This window comes from Stenella coeruleoalba (assembly GCF_951394435.1).
Source record: "Stenella coeruleoalba genome assembly, chromosome: 17".
In the NCBI taxonomy this organism is placed as follows: domain Eukaryota; kingdom Metazoa; phylum Chordata; class Mammalia; order Artiodactyla; family Delphinidae; genus Stenella; species Stenella coeruleoalba.
Window position 1 is genome coordinate 74,561,611 of NC_137163.1, and position 20,860 is coordinate 74,582,470.

General features: G+C 41.3%; 1 protein-coding gene across 6 annotated transcripts in view; it reads left to right on the forward strand.

Moving 5' to 3' along the window:
* The window catches only part of NSMAF (neutral sphingomyelinase activation associated factor), a 126,952-nt gene that overhangs the window by 69,185 nt on the left and 36,907 nt on the right, over nt 1–20,860 (forward strand). For all 6 annotated transcript variants that reach the window (XM_079902354.1, XM_079902353.1, XM_079902359.1 and 3 more), the window contains exons 2-6: nt 10,974–11,063; nt 14,110–14,188; nt 14,286–14,353; nt 14,433–14,469; nt 20,509–20,559. In XM_079902354.1, the coding sequence (XP_079758480.1) occupies nt 10,974–11,063; nt 14,110–14,188; nt 14,286–14,353; nt 14,433–14,469; nt 20,509–20,559 (325 nt within the window). The remainder of the gene's footprint in view (nt 1–10,973; nt 11,064–14,109; nt 14,189–14,285; nt 14,354–14,432; nt 14,470–20,508; nt 20,560–20,860) is intronic.

Genomic DNA, 20,860 nt, shown 5'->3' on the forward strand with positions numbered 1-20,860 from the left:
AATGTTTGTAATTTATCTGAAATTCAAATTTAACTAGGTGTCCTGTATTTTTACTTGCTAAACCTAGCAGTCCTACTCTCAGGTTTCTGATTTAAACGACTATACAGTGGTATCATTTATTGGTGATGCTGTAAAGAAATGCTCTGGGTAGTTTTCAGTATTAGAAAACAAGAGGTACCGGCTATTCAGATTAAGTACGGTGTTATCCCGCTTAAGACTTAGTGGGAAGGAGCCATGTTGATCTTACTGGTGTTCTAAAATGTCCATTGCAGGTGTTAAGATAAATGCAAACAAATCTAAAAAGACAATTCACATCGCTTCCCTTGGAATTGTCGGGAAAGGCAGATGTGTACAGTGGGCTAGCATACGAGGGTATTCTACAAACAGCTGCTACTTAAGATATTTCTATTTCAAGATTTAGGAGTAAGCTAATTGTATATTGTTACGTTCACATCTAGGAGTGGTGTGGGGGAACCACAGCTGTTTTCGTTTTGGATGATATAGAAATTGAGATAGTTGAGGCATGTCCCCACTGGAAGAGAGTCCGTTTTCTCTCTAAGCGTCACAGAACAAATTGCTTAGCTGTGGCTTGTAAGTTGTCATTCCAGGATAAAACGTGATGATTATGAGTTCTGTATTGGGCTCACATATTGCATTAATCGTTCTACAGGCATTCCTTAGACTTCCTCTTTGCTTCAGACATGCCATGTGTGGATAATTCTCTTGCTTATGCTGATATTAAATTTCTTGGCTGATATTAAATGTCTTTTACTTAATAGGTTTATTTTGTCAATTGATTCTGTGTTTGTTACACTGAAAATACTTGCTGAGGTGGCAAAGTGATTTGCTAGACTCTGGTTTAATCTTTCGTTTTTAAGACTGGTCATCCTATTCCTTGAATACCTCTCTGGGATTTGCCAGGTGTCGAAAATGGAGGTAAACTGCAGAATCAGCGCTCAGTTAGTCAGGACTGCTGATGGGCTGAGAGAAATCGACATAAATCCTATTTCTTTACATCATAGTTACTTTTCTTACATAACAAAAAAACAGTGAAAGTGGAAATAAGTGTTGCTAATTTTTTGATTAACTTAGAATTTATACTGGCTTTACCCAAAATGCGTTACTAGCCTATCATCTTATTCCCTTATTACTGTCTCAAATTAGCATCTTCCAAAATGGCTACCATTTAAGAAGACACCAGAATCTCCCATAAATGGATTCTGAGTGTGTTGGCTGTATGGTTTTTCAAATGTGATATAAAATGGGCATTTAAGGAATTCATCGCTGGGTTTTTTCCTAAATGCCACTGTGATTTCGTCTTTTTCTCATCAGATATTTAACATTTCCAACTCATAGATTTTGCAAGTTATCTTTTTGTTTTTTTAATTTTTTAACGTGTGTTCAGTGAATGGGGTCTGTATAATACTAATACTTTGAAGTTTTGTATTATGACTTAGTATGTAGTCAATCTTCACAAATGTTTGATGTGAGGTGGAAAATAGATGTATATTAATATTGGTACAGGATTCTGTATATATATCTATTACGTTAAGCTTGTTAGTTATTTAGATCTTGAATGAATTTTTTCTGATTGAGAGAGGGTTCATGATGCTAACTTCACCTTGTATTTCTATCAATTTCTGCTATAACTATTTTCAGGGTATGTTATTAAGTCTATTTAAACTTAGAATTGATGTCTTCTTAGCAGATTGAATCTTTCATCAATGGATAATGACCTCCTTATTCCTAGTAATGATTCTTTTTCTATTTTGTCTGATATTAATATAACTATATTAGTTTTCTTTTGGTTATTTGCATTATATATAAGTTTTCATTCTTCCAACTTTTCTTGTCCTTAGATTTTAGGCTTATTTCTTATAAATAGTTTGTAGTTGAACTTTTTATTAATTTGTTCTGATACTTCTTGTCTTGACAGATTAGTCCATTTACATTTGTTAATATTACCAATTTATTTGGAATCATTTTTACTTTTTTATTTTGTTCTTTAATTTTTTCTTATTTTTCCTTGGTTTGGATTAACTAAGATCCCCTTGTTCCCTTTCATTTGTCCTGAAGAGTGTGGGAGTTACATATTGTTTCTGTTTCTCTAGTGCTAACCCTCGAAATTTTAACATTTATATTTAACTTAAGGTCTGAGGCTAATCGTTCTCTTTACCCTCCTTCCTAACAATATTGGGACCTTGGAACACTTAATTCCTGTTGGCCCATCTTAAATTATAGTCTGGGGCTTCCCTGGTGGCGCAGTGGTTGAGAGTCCGCCTGCCAATGCAGGGGACGCGGGTTTGTGCCCCGGTCCGGGAAGATCCCACATGCCGTGGAGCGGCTGGGCCCGTGAGCCATGGCTGCTGAGTCTGCGCGTCCGGAGCCTGTGCTCCACAACGGGAGAGGCCACAACAGTGAGAGGCCTGCGTACCGGAAAAAAAAAAAAAAAAAAAAAATTATAGTCTGTCATTGTCCAGTATTTTCAATATATTTTAAGCCTACAAATTAGACATTATAATTATTTAGTTAATGCTTGTATAGTTTACATGCATATTTACCATTGTCTTGGCATTCCTTCTTGCATATAATATCTTCCCTACAGAATTTTCTCTTTCCTGAAGAATGTCCTTTAGAAGTTCCCCTGATGAGGGTCTGATGATAGTAAACTATGTTTGTTTTTGTCTGTCTGAACATGTCCCTATATTGCCCTTGTTTTGAAAATCGGTTTTGCTGGATGTATACTTCTCTCAGCCTTTTGAAGATTCTGCAAAGGAAGGCAAATGGCCAGGAATATGCGTCAGGCTTTTGCTGGGGCAGCACTGGTGGGGGAGACTCAGCACAGGAGAAGGGAGGTCAGTGACAGATGCGCCGTGCCCTCCTGGTGTGGCTCTTAGCTCCCTGGCAGGGTCAGGCTGCAGACTCCAGCAGCAGCCTGGACCCCATGGGGTGACCCAGGGCTGGGACACAGCGGAGTTACGCTGTGATGGAACCTTGCTCGCCAGGCCCAGTGCGACATTTGTGGCTGTGGGTTGGCCTGGTCCCTTCCCTGGCTTGACTGGGGGCTGTCTAAGTATTGCACTTGGGTCTGCATAATATGGTCGGGTAGGTTCACGTCTGTGTTCATGGTTAGGGAGCTGCCAACGCTTCCTCTGGCATGATTAAGGTACTGGGGTCCAACCTTGTTGTTGTTTTGTTTTTTAATATTTATGCGTTTATTTATTTATTTGGTTGTGCTGGGTCTCAGCTGCGGCAGGCGGGCTCCTTAGTTGCGGCACGCATGTGGGATCTAGTTCCCTGACCAAGGATCGAACCTGGGCCCCCTGCCTTGGGAGCACGGAGTCTTATCCACTGTGCCACCAGGGAAGTCCCAGGGGTTCAGTCTTGTTGACCCAGACTGTTGCCTTTACCACAGGTCAGGGCAGGTCTCTGGAGCTTTGTGGGTGGCCAGCTTCCATTCTGGGAGACCAGCCTGCAACAGACGCCTGTCATTCGTCTCACTGCTATTTGTAAGGAATCTGCCTTTTCTCTGGCTGCTTTTAAGGTCCCTTCTTTGTAGTGTTTTGCTGTTTGTCTATACAGACATTTCCTTCTATTCATCTCTCCTGGATGGGATTCCTAAAGCTGGAGTAGTTTTGGAAAATTTGTAGCCAAGCCTTTAGCTCTTGGAATATTGCTTCTCCCCATTCTTTTAATATCTCAAAATGACTGTTTAATACGTATCTTTTTTCTGTGCTGCATTGTGGCTTATTTAAGTCCATCTTACAGTTTACTACTTTTTTTCTTCTAGTTGCCTAATTTGCTGTCTATCCCTCTAAAGTTTTAATTTCACTTATTATATTTTAAATTTTCTAGTTTTGTTTGGGTTGCTTACAATTGCCTGATCATTTTTGATGAAAGTGTGTTCCTTTCTTGTACTTTTGATGTCCGTCTATTTCTTTAAACTTATCCTTGTAACGATCAGATACAGAAAATAATTATCTGTAGCCTTTACAGGTTTCATTGAGTCGTTTGCTTCTTGTACTGACCTCCATTCAGTAATCTTACTTCCTCACTTGATTTATGATTTTGGATTGTGGCCTTTTGTTCCTTGAGTTATTTTCGGGAATTCTTGGAGATCTGGATTTAAAGTGTATTTTCCCAGAAAGTGTTTGCGTGTATATCTGCCTGGGGTTGGGGGAGAGACCACAGTGGTTTGTTTTGAGTTTTATTCGGCTAAAAAGGTAGTGTGAATTCTAACCCCAGATGTGTGTCAAGGCAGGCTTGTGGTTTCAGGCTCTAAAGGAAACTTATTTTGTCCCCAGCCCAGAGCCAGGGTCCTACCATATCCCTCTGGGGGAAGTAGGGTGGGTGGTTTTTTATTTCCACCCTCAAAGGGTGTTACTTGAGGGATCCTAGCTTTTTCTACTCCCTCCCCCTCCCCCCATGACTGTCCCCTCCTGAATTCAGGCTCTGTTACTCAGAGTTGGGAAAAGCCTGCTCCAGTGCCTGCTGGCTTTTGTTTCTCTCTTCTAAGACTTTCCCTTACTTTTCTATCACCTCAGCCGAGCATTTGAAATTTTTAGCAATTTATCCAGCAGTTTTAGAGGATCTGTATCGAGATGTCTTTGGACATCTCATCTGCCCTGATGCCTGAAATGGAATTCCTGCTGATTTCTTTAGGCCCAGGTTTATTTAATCTATAAACCCACTGGTTAAGGAAGGACTCTTGAGGTAATCTAATCTATAGCTCCCTCCCCTCACTTTGTAGCTGGAGGCCTGAGTAAGCAAAGTGTTTGGCTAAAAGTCCAAAGCCTAGATGTGCAAAGCCAAGCCTAGAGCAGATGTCCTCCGAGCCAGTCCAGCCGCTTTTCTACCACAGCGTGCTGCGGCTGTTGTAAACCCTAGGCCAGTGCTTGTTTTATGGTATCTCTGAAACTTACTACGATTCAGGAACGCTCCACGCCTGGTTTATGGCGACATTAGTACCCTGTTACTACGTGTGGTCCATGGGCCATCCCCTCAGCTCCGCCTGGGAACTTGTTAGAAAATACAGAATTTCAGGCTCCACTCAGATCTTCCACATCAGAATCTGCTTTTTTTTTCTGTCTTTTTTTTTAAATTTGATTTTTTTCTTTTATTTTGACTGCCCCACACAGCACGTGGGATCTTAGTTCCCCGGCCAGGGATCGAACCCAGGCCCCCTGCATTGGGAGCACAGAGTCTTAACCACTGGACCACCAGGGAAGTCCCCCAGAATCTGCATGTTAACAAGATCCCCAGATGCTTGAAGTTCGGGAAGCACTGTTGTAGATTACAGTAATTAAGCATTCATCTAGATTCCTTGTCTGTTCCTTCAAACTTATCTTCCAGCTTTTATCTTCTTGGTAGTGTAGAGAAGGCTCACGGAAGTATCCTCCCTGGGGCTGTGACCCCTGGTGAAGAAGTTGAAAGACTTTGAGAGCTTAGGTGATACGGTGGCCATTTGTTCTCACAGGTTGTTGATGGTGTCAGTGAAAGGCATTTCGGCATCTGAGCCATCTTGGCCAGGAAGTAACTGCGTCTCACATAGTCAAAGGAGAACGTAATTTCCGAGGGTCTGATAGAGTTTTAAACTTACTCCCAAGGGAAGGGATCAGAGGGCCAGATGAAATAGTGAAATTGGTTACCCTGGGGGACAGCAGGCATGAAATGCTGCTCCAGGGGGGAAGGGCCAATAATTTACATGAGAAAACAACTGGTTCAGGGACTAGAAATAATATTTCATCACTCAGATGTCTCTATGCAAAAATGCATAGAACATGGATCATAAAATGAGTCAAGTTTTCTTACAAAAGGGGATTAATATGTGTTTAGGTGTCACTGAAGCTTGATGGGATGGGACTCAAGATCAGAATCTAGTGCTAAAAAGCTGTAGACCTATTCAAAAAGGGGAGACCCATTAGGAGGTGAGGCAGTGGGCTCTGAAGATCTGCGTCTGCAGGGGAGTCCGTGAACCACGCGGAAAGACCCGGAGGACTTATGGGAAAGAGGAACAGAGATAACGTAATTGTGTTCATTTGTTACAGGACACCCAAGTGGGTGGAAAAAAATGGTGGATGTGTACCTGAGGGGGATTGAAAACAGGAAGTGGCAACACAGAAAATGAGAGACCTCACCCAGCCGAAGCTTGATGAGATCTAATTCCCGTTCCTTGCCTTCCCTTGTTGAAATTTTGAATTATTTTAAGGCAGAGAGCTTGAGAACTTTTCAAAATTCTGAGTATTAAAGAGTCATTAAGCAAGTAGCAATGACAGAAACCATCAGAAAAGGCAGTGGTATCAAGTTATTTATTGTTGAAGCCCAGGGGGATTAAGAAGGATTCTGACATGCATAGAAACTAAATTTTTCAGAAGGCAGATATTGTAAGTTTCCAGGAAGGGGAATAAAACAGGATCATTACTGGACAGTTCTGAAAAGGATATTGACCTAGGAAGTTTGTCAAACTGTCAGAAATAGAATTCAGAACGTCCAATCCAAATGGTCTTTGGTGAAGAGTTACAAAAAAAATCAGACAAGCAAATAAACAGAGAATGGTGGTACACGTAGTATTCCTCCGAGCTTATAATTAAAAAATATATATATATAAAGCAAGAAAGGCAACAACCAAGGACAGATTAAGAGGATATCACAGTCCTATAAGTTAGCATCAAGAAAGTTAAAGCCCCAGAGGAGTGCTTGCTTTAAACGATGCTACAGGTTAAAAAAAAAAAAAAAAATATATATATATATATATATATTTTTTTTTTTTAAGTCTCCTGAAGTTGTGTGTAAAACTAGGCTCTTGCCTAGGGCCCGGCCCAGCCCAGCAGTGTAAAATATTACTCACGACAGAGGAAGTGGCTCTTATTTTGTATTCTATTAATGATACCATCAGACTGAAAGTGACAGGCTAGACTTTCAGAAGATGGGTTAAGATGCAGAGGACACCCATGTGCCTGGGTCTCCTGGTGTAAACTCCTGGGAGAGTTTGAGTTTGGAACCACAGCATGTTTCCATGATCTAGGAACTTGGAAAGGTGCAGAAAGAGCATATGTTCATAAGTAGGTTGAGTGCTAATTCTGGATCAGACAGATTTTTATAAACGGCTAGGAGAGGAAGTTGTCATCCGTCTCCAGCATGAATTCAGTATGAAGTCATTTCATGCTAATCTGATCTTTTTTGACAGAGTTCTGACTGGTAGGTCAGGAAAATGCAGTCGATTTCCTTCAGCTGAACTCTCGCAGAGAATAAGGTTTGGTTTTGTGATGTCTTAATAGCAGAATTGAGAAAGGAGAAATGGATGTTCGTATAGTTAGGTAAGATTCGTTTGCCTATTCAGAGGTTGCTGTCAGATGTATTCTTGGGGGCACATTTCTAACAGTGGGTCACTGGACAGTGTTCTTGTCTCTTAAACATTTTCTTAATTCATTCCTTGTTTCAGAGGCCATTTTATGAAGCTTACCAAAAATGCCCAGTTTAGTTCAACCAGATCTCTAGGTAGTGGGGGCCCTACAGTCTAGCTTAATCCAAGGATAGTGGGGTGTTCAGAGGAGAGATGCAAATACAGGCCACTCGGGCCCTTTCTGCCGCCGTGCACATGTCACTAAGGTGTCCTGGCCCTTCCTGCGGTCTCACAATCCTCTTCACGGTGAATCTAGTTTTACACCTCCAACTAGAGAAATGATTGACTAGCAAAATCTTCTGGCTCCATTATAAATACTGTTTATCAACAGAGTGTTGAATAATTGTTGGGTAGCCGTGAAGGCAGGGTTAACTCTGAGGGCTGGCCTGGGGTGAACTTGTCTTACGTTGTTGGTTAAGTGTTGAACAGTATGCTTTGCAATTTAGGTGACATGAGGATGGGACAGCATCTTTTTCAGGAAAGTTAAATTGCGGAATGAGTCAGTTTATCTAAAGAAAAAGTCACTACACCTCTGTAAAGATGAAGTAAACTAAGGAATACCCAGGAGCAGGGCCCCGAGTCTCCTAAAGAGATAATTTACAGTCTGATACATCACTAATGAGGGAGATCATAAAATTATAAAAGTGTTTTTATTTTTACTTTTTTTTTAAAACTTGGAACGTTTTACTCCATGGAATGCACTTTGAAAATCATTGTTCAGAACACCATGAAACTTTACAGTAATACTTTTTACATACAAAAATTTTCAAGCAGGTATAAGTGAATACTTAAGTAAAAAGAAAAAAATAAACTCAGAAAAGTTTCTTAATCCTTTGAATAATGATGTGGTTATATCCCTTTATCGTGTGTTTTACATTACTTACAAAATAGGCATATTAGTAAATTAAGGAGGATATAATTCATTTACCAAAATAATGACTTTAGTCATACAATAGCTGATGTGATTATATTTTTATTGGCATAAAAAACACATACTTAAATAAAATTTTTAAAAATCCAGAAAAAAGCTTAAAAAAACACACACCTAAGATTTACTATTTTAGCCTTTTTTTTTTTTTTTTTTTTTTTTTTTTTTTTTTGCGGTACGCGGGCCTCTCACTGTTGTGGCCTCTCCCGTTGCGGAGCACAGGCTCCGGACGCGCAGGCTCAGCGGCCATGGCTCACGGGCCCAGCCGCTCCGCGGCATGTGGGATCTTCCCAGACCGGGGCACGAACCCGTGTCCCCTGCATCGGCAGGCGGACTCTCAACCACTGCGCCACCAGGGAAGCCCATATGAAGGCTATTTTGATAGCAACAAAATTATGCCATTGTCTTATTGATGAATAGTTATTTTACCCTCTCTCTAAGAGGAGGAGTGGGGAGAGGAAGAAGGAGAGACGGTTGCATAGCTCCAGCCCAAGCAAAAGGTTTCAACTTATTAATACAAGCTAAAAGTAAGGGCCAAGGTACTTAGTATCTCTCTGATTCATACCTTCTTGGAAATTATCTCGGGCATCAGAGGCCGCTCCTACCAATCTGAACTTTTGTGGTTGCTCCGAAATTCCGAGTAAGTGTTAACGGTGAGCATTTTACACTGACCTCTGGCAGTTTAGCCTGTGATGAATTCTTGCTCATGGATTTTACAATGTACAACAGGCCAATAAAAATTGCCTGTTTTGATGGTAAGGCTAGTTCCCGCTGTCATCATTTTTAATTTATGAGTTATTTTTCTGTTGGTCCAGTTTGTTTTCAAGCAAGCAGTATCTTGTTTCATGGATATAATTTCTTCTTTGTGAGGATCTTAATTAGAGTCTTTTGACCTTTTCTTCTGTTCATTGTCTCTAGTCCTTCACGCTGTGTTCTTCTGCTTGTTTGGTCTAGTTCTTTCACGTTAGAGGCTGGTGATCTTGGGGTGTGCGTTCATATTTAAGGGTGAAGCACGTAATTCTGTGTCGCTGTGGGCAGGCCTTTTCTGTTGGGCTTCACTGTGGGATGATGTTGTAGACGGTTCTTTGAAATGTTAGTATCCATAGGTCTTTTCTCTAGGGCTATTTAGTTTTTTCCAGAACTAACCCACAGTCTGCTGCTTGGAGTGTTACATGTCCTCCTGCTTTCTGTGTAATCACTGTCTTTTCATGCAGTGGCGCTGCTCTGCACTGTGCGTGGTGCCTAGTTTGGAGTCTCTTGTTTAATTCTGGTGTTGAAAAACCATGTGTAGGGAGAAGCATCGGGGAGGAATCGCAGCTGCTGGCCTCGTTTGGACTTTCAAGCATCCCCCCAGGCTCCATCCCTACCTTCTTGGTACCTGATACCTGCGGTTGTGGAACTTGTGGTTTCCTCCTGGTTTGTACTTTTTCTGGAGGCATCTGCTCTTCCAGCTTCTGATCACTGCTCATTCCTCCCCTCTGCTTTCCACGTCTCAGAAATTTATAGGTATCTCTCATCTGCTTTTATGTCTCTCCGATTTCCATTAGTCTGTGGGTTTTACTCTTTTTTGTGTGGGGGGTTACTATTTTAAAAATATTTTTGTTCACATTGTAGTGTTTTTCCAGAGGGAGCAGAAATAAACACTTACGTTTATTCTGCCGTATTTAATCGAGATGCCTTCCTGTAATACACCGGAACTTCAAGACACATCTCAAGTACCACACTTTTCATGAAAACATCTCCCCGTGACTCTGGGTGCCGTTGATGTTTCCTGGTCCTTACCACAAAACAAACAAAACAGTTGTTTTCAGTTCTTCGCCATATATTTGTTTCTGTGGCCATGCAACTAAATTAATACTTTTTCTGTTACTTTATTTTGTTTTTAAAAGTTTAAAGCACTTAAAGCTTTAAAAAGAACTGATTCCCATTGGGTTCAGCTTACTCGTTTTATCTATTAAATAGCTGTTGCGTACAAAGCCTTAGATTGGTTATAACAGGAATATCCAAAGATCTGCTTCTCAGAGGCACTGGTCTTGTGGAAGAGAAACTCACCCACCCACGAGCCATGACAGTGGAGAATGGTTTGTGGTGGGGAAGAGGGGGTGGGGAAGCCTCGTGTGTAGTCCTGGGGAACAAAGGATGAACACTCTGTAGGTGGGAAAGCTCCGAGCTCTGTTCAGGCGACAGTAACTTTTGTTGTTGTTGTTGTTTTATTGGAGTATAATTGCTTTACAATGGTGTGTTAGTTTCTGCTGTACAGTGAAGTGAATTAGCCGTATGTATACATACAGCCCCTCCCTCTTAGACCTCCCTCCCACCCACCCCCATCCCACCCATCTAGGTCATCACAGAGGAGGTGCCCACCAGCTATTTGTTTTACACATGGTTTTATTTCATGAAATTTGGAGTTTCTGTAAAGGAATAATAAATCCACCTGGTAAACAATTTTATTTATTTTATTTTTGGCATAGCTGGGCAGGTCTGTCTTGATAGAGAAGAGTGCCTGGCATGTAATATACACTTAGTAAGTGTTTGTTGATGTAATGGATGGAAAAGCACTTTGGGAACACATGCTTGAAATATTCTGCTTTCTTATACTTAAAAAAAATAAACATGCGGTTTTGTTTTTTTTCCCAAATTTAGATTTTCCTTGCTGCTGCTTAACTTGGAGGAGTACTACTTTGAACAGCATACAGCTAATCATATTCAGCACAAGGGCAGTCAGAATGAAAGGTAAGGAAGATTTTCGGATCTCTGAGAAGGCCTAGTGAGAACTCAGTAGCAGTGAGCTACTCTGAATGCTACTCTCCACTGAAAGAAACGAGGGCTCTTCAGAGACTTGTCTAAGTCAGGGGAGGAAATGTGGGAGGTGAGCCTGGACCATCTTGTCAGACTGGCAAGAAAGCAAGGTATCAGAAATGACTGCTTGTGAATTAAAAGGGCACAAGGCCACCCTGAAGAGCTGGGCAAAAAATGGGACAGATTGAACACCAAAAAAGAATAATGAGGGCAGTGGATTGAAATGTATCAGAAGGGCTCAAATCCATGAGTTCATAATGACATATATGTAATATAAATATATTATTTCTCGTGTGTGTGTGTATATATATGTATATCAGTTACCTTTGAAGGTACTAGGACACCAACTCATTTTTCTAAAACTTGATAAACGTAAAGAATCGAGCATTTTTCCTGCTTTCCTTGTACAAATTGTACTTTAGGGTAACCAAATCACAGATAATTAAAGCTGCTCTTTGTTGATGAATTCTAGATAATAAACACAGGGAATGTTAAAAATTTCAACCCCTAGTGAATAATGGATCTATATCAGGGGTCGACAAACTATGGTCAGATCTGGCCTGCTACTTGTTTTTGTAAATAAAGTTTTATTGGAACACCCACTTGTTTACATATTGTGTGTGGTTGCTTTCCTGCAACACGGAAGTAGAACTGAATAGTGACAGAGACCAAATGGCCTGCAAAGTCGAAAATATTTACTATCTGGCTCTTTATAGAAGAAGTTTGCCAACCTCTGATGTAGACAGAATCTTCAGTGGCTGCTAAAACAGCAGATGAAAAGCTGCTGAGAAATTTTTTAATGCACGTATCAAGATAGGCATTACCTGAAGCCACTGTGGCCTCTTGATACGAGGGAAGTACATGTGCACTGCCTCTGACGAACCCTTACCAGAACATCAAACCCCAGCTGGTCAAGTCTTTTAATCTTACCAATTACATAAAGGAAATGGGATAGAGGAAAACCACAGAGATGTGTTTAGCAAAGTTCGTAATGCGGGAAAATGAAAGTTGCCTTAGATTAAGAGATATTGAGAGACCTGTCAACTAAATGTAATATGGACTTTGTGTTCCAACTTGAACAAACCAACTATAAGAACACACTTACGAAATAGAAAAGTTTGAATCCTGGCTGTATCCTTGATGACATTAAGGAATTATTAATTTTTTTAGGTGTGACAGTGATAGGTCATTTATTGAAATAGTTTATCTTCAGAGATTCATGTTAAAGTATATATAAATGAAGTATAGGGTGTCTGGGAATTTATCTAAAATCCTGCAGGGTTCTGAGGTGTTGTACACAAAACAAGAATGACTGCATGTTAACAACTGCAGAAACTAGGTGATTGATACTGGGGAATTTTCTATTCTATTTGTATTTGTTTAGTACTTGCCATAGAAGTACTTAAGTTATTATCAGGTGATTTAGGGTGTTAGGAAAGTAAATGCAGATAACAGCATGGAAAGAAATGATACAAAATCAAAATTCAAAAGAGCTTTTGAGGAAGAAGAATTGCAGGCTAAATCATGACCTTCAGCATGACCAGCCTTCTTGTGCACTGGGTACATATTATCTACGTACACAGAGGTAGGCCTTCCTCAGATTGTGATGGGACTTTATCCTGTGGGTTAGAACACCATTGGCATATTTGTAAGCCAGGAAGAATGTGAGATTTCTTTGATAGAAGAAGAACTGACTCGGCCTGGGGGGTGGGGGTGGGGTACAGAAGCAGGAAGAGCAGGTCGGTCTTTCTAGAGTATAAGTAACATAATTGCTTCAGTTAAGAGACCCTGGAACGGCCAGAGTAAGAAGCGTTCACGTGCTTCCCTGGTGGCGCAGTGGTTGGGAGTCCGCCTGCCGATGCAGGGGACACGGGTTCGTGCCCCGGTCTGGGAAGATCCCACATGCCGCGGAGCGGCTGGGCCCGTGAGCCATGGCCACTGAGCCTGCGCGTCCGGAGCCTGTGCTCTACAAGGGGAGAGGCCCGCGTACCGCAAAAAAAAAAAAAAAAAAAAAGAAGCGTTTACTAGGACACTGAGGAATGACTGGAGAAAAAGTCCAGATGTCATACAAGTGATTTTAAAAAACGTAAGATCCTTAGAGCTTCACTTGTAGATACTCTTGGAAACTAATCTTAAGGTGATTTTTTTTTATAAGATGATGTTCCAGCATTTCTTAACCTGTGTTTTGATTACATAATAAGTTATTGCCTTGGTTTGATCAATTGATAAAAGTCATCTAGTCAATAAAAGACAATCAAGTGTGTAGATTTTTATTGGCTTCAGGCAAGTGAGGCACATGGGCCTCTAACATGCTCAGGCAGGCTTTTTCCAAAACTCATTGGCACCTTATAAGTGTCCCAAGAAAGGAGGAGAATGGTGAAGCCGATAACTGATTTATTTGATATTATAGTAGTAGGCAGATGGTCTTTAAAATTGCTTATCATCATAGAACCAGTTTTTCTCGGAATTCCTATGTACCCCAGAATCACCGGTAAAAGCGTTCTGGGTTCTAAATTCAAACTCTTGTTATTCTTGCATGATTATAAATAAGAAAACAAAAAATCTCCTACCTAATCAACGTTACATGCTTAGTATTGCTTTCTGAATCGTTCTTTAAGATATAGGAAATTAAAAGTCAAAAGAATTTACCACAGACAGGATGGAATCAGCGTTTCTTAAGGATCAGAAAACTGTTTCCCTTTCACAGTAGTTGTGAGGACCAGATGAAGTAATGCGAATAAAATACATGCGACAGTGCTCAACCAGTGAGACCGTATTACAACACATGCAGATTCTTTAACCTCTAGGGAGGGGGAGATGAGGAAAATATTTTTGCTATATTTTCCAACCTTTCATACCCTTTGTTGATCTTTTATTAGTTGATACTTCAGTCATCTACATTCTTGTTAAAATGTATTATGATTCTTTTGTGACTTTTGTTACGTTCATTAATAATAACCTTTTGTACTTTCATCTCTAGGAAAATCAGAGGCTCCTTAAAAATATGTTCAAAATCAGTTATTTTTGAACCGGATGCAACATCCCAGCCCATCATTAAGGTAAATGCATTTTAAGTGTGAACAGAAACGGTTCTATTTTTTGTATATATTTTACCTTGGCTTATTTTTATAATATTTCTCTCTCAATTTTTTCCAGATTCCTTTGAGAGATTGTATAAAAATAGGAAAACATGGAGAAAATGGAGCCAATGGACACTTTGCAAAGTACGTCATTGTCTTAACCGTGTCATTTTACTTCTACCAAAAAATTACATGTATTTAATAACTTCTATCTGCATTTTAGGGCGGTATCCGGGGGGATCTCACTCACTTTCAGTCAGGTAAGAAGCACCTAGTAAACATTTTTTTCTAACCTGAACGAACATTTAAATGAATAAATACATACATATGTGTGTGTGTATATGCATACATATATATACACATTTTTTTTTAAGCACAATGAAATTATTTGTAGAAATCTCAGACGAAGGCCACAGGGAATGATGTTGAAATCCTTTTAAAGTTAGTCATTGAGAACGGTATGTCTTAGAAGCTGTGATGCCTGATGCGTTCCTTAACGTTCGTTAAGCGTGTGGTACCTGCAGGCTGTGTGGGTCCGTCCTGAGGAGTCCGGACAGTGCGTGAGGCTTGAGATGAAGGACTGCAGTTGGAAGGTGGGAGGCCAGCGCCTCCCGCTTCAGTGAGCTCAGAGGGGCTCGTGGTGACAACCGAGGCCACGGCTCAGGATGTGTAGCCTTGTCTAATTACAGTATAATGCTTGGGGTCATGACCTTTGCTTCAGTTCACATTTGCTCAATATAGATTTGTGCATCCGGTACTGTGTGAACACTGGCAATACGGAGATAAATGACATGTTTTTTCTCCCGTCATACACAACTGACCCTTGAACAAAGTGGGAGTTTGGGGCACTGACCCCCACGCCCACACACACAAACAGGTGAAGATTTATGTATAACTTTCGACTCCCCCCACTTAACTACGAATAGCCTACTGTTGCCTCACCGATGACATAGACAGTTGATAACACATATTTTGTATGTTATATGTATTGTGTACTGTATTCTTACAATAAGTTAGAGAAAAGAAAATGTTATTAAGAAAATCATAAGGAAGAGAAGATGCATTTGCAGTATGTACTGTACTTATGCATACTGTAAGTTCATATCATCTGTTTATAAGATGACAGGACCGACATCAATGTTGTCTTAATGTGACACAAAACACTGTAGATGTTAGATGTGTTACTAACATTAGACATCAAAAATGAAAAGATAGGGGCTTCCCTGGTGGCGCAGTGGTTGAGAGTCCGCCTGCCGATGCAGGGGACACAGGTTCGTGCCCCGGTCCGGGAAGATCCCACATGCCGCGGAGCGGCTGGTCCCGGGAGCCATGGCCGCTGAGCCTGCGCGTGTCCGGAGCCTGTGCTCCACAATGGGAGAGGCCACGACAGTGAGAGGCCTGCGTACCGCAAAAAAAAAAAAAAAAAGAAAGGATAATGTGAAAAAGGAACGTGTTATTCAGTATGATTCATGCACTGATAATGAAGAAGCAGCAGGATGACTGCTTTATCGTAGCCTGTGTCATCAATATGATTGCTTCCCAGTAGCCCGGCCTGTACACTGTTGAGTGAATCATTATGAAAGTGTTACGGCACACAGTGTCGTATCAGATTCATAATTCAGTATGGAGACGTGGTTACATTTTAATTTTCAAAATTAAAAAAAAAATTTATTTAGTTTTGGCTGTGTTCGGTCTTCGTTGCAGCGAGTGGGGGCTGCTCTTCGTTGCGGTGCATGGGCTTCTCATTGCGGTGGCTTCTCTTGTTGCAGAGCACGGGCTCTAGGCACGCGGGCTTCAGTAGTTGAGGCTCATGGGGTCTAGAGCGCAGGCTCAGTAGCTGTGGTGCACGGGCTTAGTTGCTCCGCGGCATGTGGGCTCTTCCCAGACCAGGGCTCGAACCTGTGTCCCCTGCCTTGGCAGAATTCTTAACCACTGCGCCACCAGGGAAGCCCCAAACATGATTACATTTTTTTTTTAAACCCGTGATGATAGAGAAAGACATCTGAACAGTAATGTAATTCTTTGAAAGCAAAGTTATGAAACCAGAAAACTAACACATGATTAGTCTTATATTAAAATCACTCCCCTTATGCCTATGCAAGGGTAGGCTGTCCACTTCAGTACAAGTCTCGTACACAATGTTCTACACTATGAACGCTTAGGTGATGACAGTGATGAACACAGAAACGTATCATACGCTTCCTCCACGTGCTTATTAGATGTTCACATGAAGACACACACAAACACAACAGGTGAGTTTATTAACTGCATGGCAGGATGATTGTTCACTAGTCATTAGGTAGAAGTGGAGCGTCCCAGAGGTCTTCATTCCTGTCGTCTGTCTTCACATTGGGCGGGGGGCGGGGGGGGGTTGTCTTGCTGTCGCAGGTGGCAGAGATGGGGGGGACGGGGCGGGCAGGAGAGGACACATTCAGTTTAACTTTACGGAAATACATCATGATTTCTGGCTGACTTTTCTGCTTTTTTAGTTCTCTAAAAGTGTTGCTATACGGTAGCAATCCTCCTTCCGCCGTTTGCTTTAGTTCCAGCGCCTGTGTCATAGAAGGGTCCGCGTCATAAAAGAAGTGAAAAAGCAGCCTCAGAAATCAGAGCCTGCTGCTAGGTGGTCTCATGTCAGTTTGTTTCCTGGCACTGCTGCTTCTACATCTTCTTCCTCATCATCTGGCGCTGGTTTGGGAGCTCTCATCTCCCTCTGGTTGTCTTCTGTTAATTCCTCGGGTGTGGTGTCCATTAGTTCTTGAATTTCGCCAAGATCCAAATCTTGAAACGTTTCCACCCCCTCTCTCTTTTTGCCATATCCGTAATCTGATTCATGATTTCCTTGATAGGCTCTGTTGTAAATCTTGTAAAGTCGTGCACAGCGTCTGGACACAGTTTTCTCCAGCAGGAATGTACTGTTTTTGGCTTGATGGCTTTCATGGCTTTTTCTATAACAACCATGGCATCTTCAATGGTGTAATCCTTCCAGACTCTCATGATTTCTCTTCCACAGCATTGACAGTCCTTTGCACAGGGTACCATATGTAATAAGCCTTAAAGGTTCTTACGACCCCTGATCTAGAGGCTGAATTAGAGATGCTGGGTTTGGGGGCAGGTAGACCACTTTGACACCTTTGGTGTTGAGCTCATGGGGTTCTAGGTGGCCAGGGGTATTGTCCAATTAAAAGAACATTAAAGGGCAGTCCCGTACTGGCAGAATACTTCCTGTATCGGGACAAAGCATCGATGGAACCAATCCAGAAAAAGGGTTCTTGTTGTCCAACCAAAAGACTGGCAGCTGGGGTTCCATCTTCCCTTCAAGGCTGGGGTCAGCAGCTTTATAGATCAGGGCAGTCCTGGTCATCGACCCCATTGCATTTGCACAAAACAGCAGAATTAGCCTATCCCTTCCTGCCCTTAAATCCAGGTCCTCGTGTCTCTTATTAATGAACGTCCTTTGTGGATTTTTTTTTTTCTCTCAGAAGAGGGCACTTCCATCTGCATTTAAACCTGATCAGGCAGATATCCTTTCTCCTCAGTGATTTTCTTAATGGTGTCTGGGAGCTCGTCTGCTGCCTCCTGGTTGGCAGAAGCTGCTTCTCCTGTTATCTTGACATTTTCAAAGCGAAATTTCCTTCCAAAATTATCAAACCATCCTTTGCTGACATTAACTTTTCCAGCTTTAGATCCTTCACCTTCCTTTTGCTTTAAGTTGTCATATGATGACTCCATGTTAGTCATCACGCAGCAACCCTGCACCCACATAAAAGCTGCATTTTCAGTACGTGATAAAAAGGTAGTTCACAAAAGGTGCCAGGCTCTCCCGCCTGCTGGGTAGCTGCCAGATGGCTTCATGAATTTCCTTTTCCTTTTTACAATGGTGTTTACATTGGATTCATTTATCTTGAAATGGTGGCAACCGCAGCGGCTGACCTCACCTCAGTCAATGGTACACGTATCAACTTTCTCTCGTAACGTCGTGACTTTGCTTCTCGGGAGCACGGCCAGCATCACTAGTGGCACTTCGTGTGGGTCCCGTGGTGTTATTCCAGGTTTGTGATCTTAGACTAAACACGATGAAAAATGCACAAGAACCAGGAGGGACCACTTTTTACTGTGATGCCCGATTCCCTGCTGCTCACGCAAAGATGAATAGCGTCCCGCGGCCTTCTGAGGTTACTCTCAGCACTTGACCTCAGCGCAGTATCACAGGAGGCGGCTATGAAGTTATGACCGTGGTACAGTGTGAACTACGGCGAACGCATGCAGCTGTGATTTCACACTGCATCTTTATCGTTATTTACATTTCTCTCGACTAAGATTGGTGCCACCCATGTACGGTCTGTTAGCGTGTGCGTAAGTTTTGATAAGTTTTAACTTTTTGTAATAGATTTGTGTATGTTTTATGGTTGTAAATGATATGATAGACTAGTATCTACGTATATTTTATGCGCTCATGACATAACAATTTCTTAATTTTTCTGATATTTCTAGGCTACACAGTTCATCTTCTTTCAAATTGTCCCAAATCTCCACATCCTTTTCCAGTATATTTACTGAAAACAATCCACATGTAAGTGGACCCATGCAGTTCAAACCCATGTTGTTCAAGGGTTAGCTGTACTCAATTCATCTGGAGATCTTTAAAAAATTATAGATGAGAGAGGAGTAGAGCTCATTACCACTGCCTTTTTGCTGTGAATCTCACCTTCTTCACCTTGAAAATGAAAGGGTAGAGGTCAGCGTTGGTTCCGCTCTCTGCGGATCTCCAGCTTCTTGAAGTGTTCAAAGAAAAGTATCGTTCTGTGATCGAGCAAGCGTGGGAAGAGCTGTGGGAAACAGATGCAGAGATTTCTTTACGCTATAGGACTGGGCGCGAAGCGTTGAGATTCTCAAGGGGTGAATGGTCGGGGGCAGAGAGCCTCCGGTGGTTTTTGGATCACTTAGCCCTCTTGTTCCTGGCTCTTTTTAATGCATATTGAAAATTATTTTATGAAGCCTGGGAGATATCAGATTAGGTGATTTTCTAAGTCTGCCTTCCACGATTCTAATAATTTTAGGGAAGAAAGCATTTCAGAGGCTCTCTTTGACTTCATGCTGCTTTGACTGGCGGATAGGAGAGCAGTGATGGCCACATCTGTTTGGGGAAGGAGCACCACGACTGATGATTCTCGTCCACACCTGTATTCTCATTATGTCTAGAGTATCATTCTACACTGTCGCTTTACTCTAGAAAGTCCTTCTCTTGAAAGGAGTAGGTCCTTCTTCAGTTGAAAGTATGGTTTCCATTATAAAAATATACATTGTATGGACTTCCCTGGTGGCGCAGTGGTTGAGAGTCCGCCTGCCAATGCAGGGGACACAGGTTCGTGCCCCGGTCCGGGAAGATCCCACATGCCGCGGAGCGGCTGGGCCCGTGAGCCGTGGCCGCTGAGCCTGCGCAGCCGGAGCCTGTGCTGCACAACGGGAGAGGCCACAACAGTGAGAGGCCCGCGTACCGCAAAAAAAAAAAAAAAAAAATACATACATATATATATATATATATATATATACACACACACACACACACACATTTTAGTATAATTTTAATAAACTTAAGAATAAAGCCCCCAAATCCTCCCACCTCCTTTCAATAGTTTGTATAAGAGGTCTCATGTCAAATAAACTCAAAATCAGCTTTACAGCAAGGTGTGACTAGATACAAGCTACTCTTTCAAGTATTAAGCTTCCTGGGTTAAGCACACAACCAAGTAAACACAACTTTTGTGTTTTTTGATTACTTACCAGGTCACAGTGTTTCAGAAATATGTTATGGTTCTTCAGGCTTTTAGAGTTTTGCTTCCAAATATACTTTTGCTGATAGAATAAAGAGGAGTGTGTGTGTGTGCGCGCGTGCACGCGTGCGTGTGCGTCTGTCTAGAGGAGAGTTTTCTTTAGGTTGATGAATGGATTTCATACCGCAGTGACTTTGTTTTACTCATTTCTTAGAAAATCAGCCTTAGATTAGCTTCCTTCACTTGTCTGGTTACTGGGTACAAGTGATGACATTCATAAAACATCTTAGACGTTGTATTTATCCAGCAGCGGTTGCTACCTTGTTGCCTTGATGAATCTCTTTTTAATTTGATGTTTGTTATTTTAACATCAGAATTTGAAAGCCATACTGATATTAATGCAAGTGCTTTTGGAAACAGATTATGTAACCATGATTTAAATTTGATTCATAACATCCTAATTAACAGTAACTCATTACTGTGATAATGTTTAATATTTTACAAGTATTGATTTGTCTTTCTCAGGTATATTTCATTAAAGAACACAACATTGTTGCACCATATAAAATAGAAAGGGTAAGTAAAGCTTTTCATTTATCCCCCACAATTTACGTAGTGATTTTGAGCAGTAAGATTCTGTGTCTCTGTTAACTTCTGTAATGCAATGTAATGGGTATTTAAAAGCTTCTTCCCTAGCAGTTATAACAAAATACCAAGGGAATGACAGACTTTAGTCCGAGAGATTTCAATTAACTTTTTAACTTCAAAATAGGTGTGTCTATTAGGGGAAAAAAAAGCTTAAATTATTAGGTTAAAAGTTGAAATCAGAATATGCATCATTTAAAAGATTATTTATTGAATATCAATGAGAACGTCT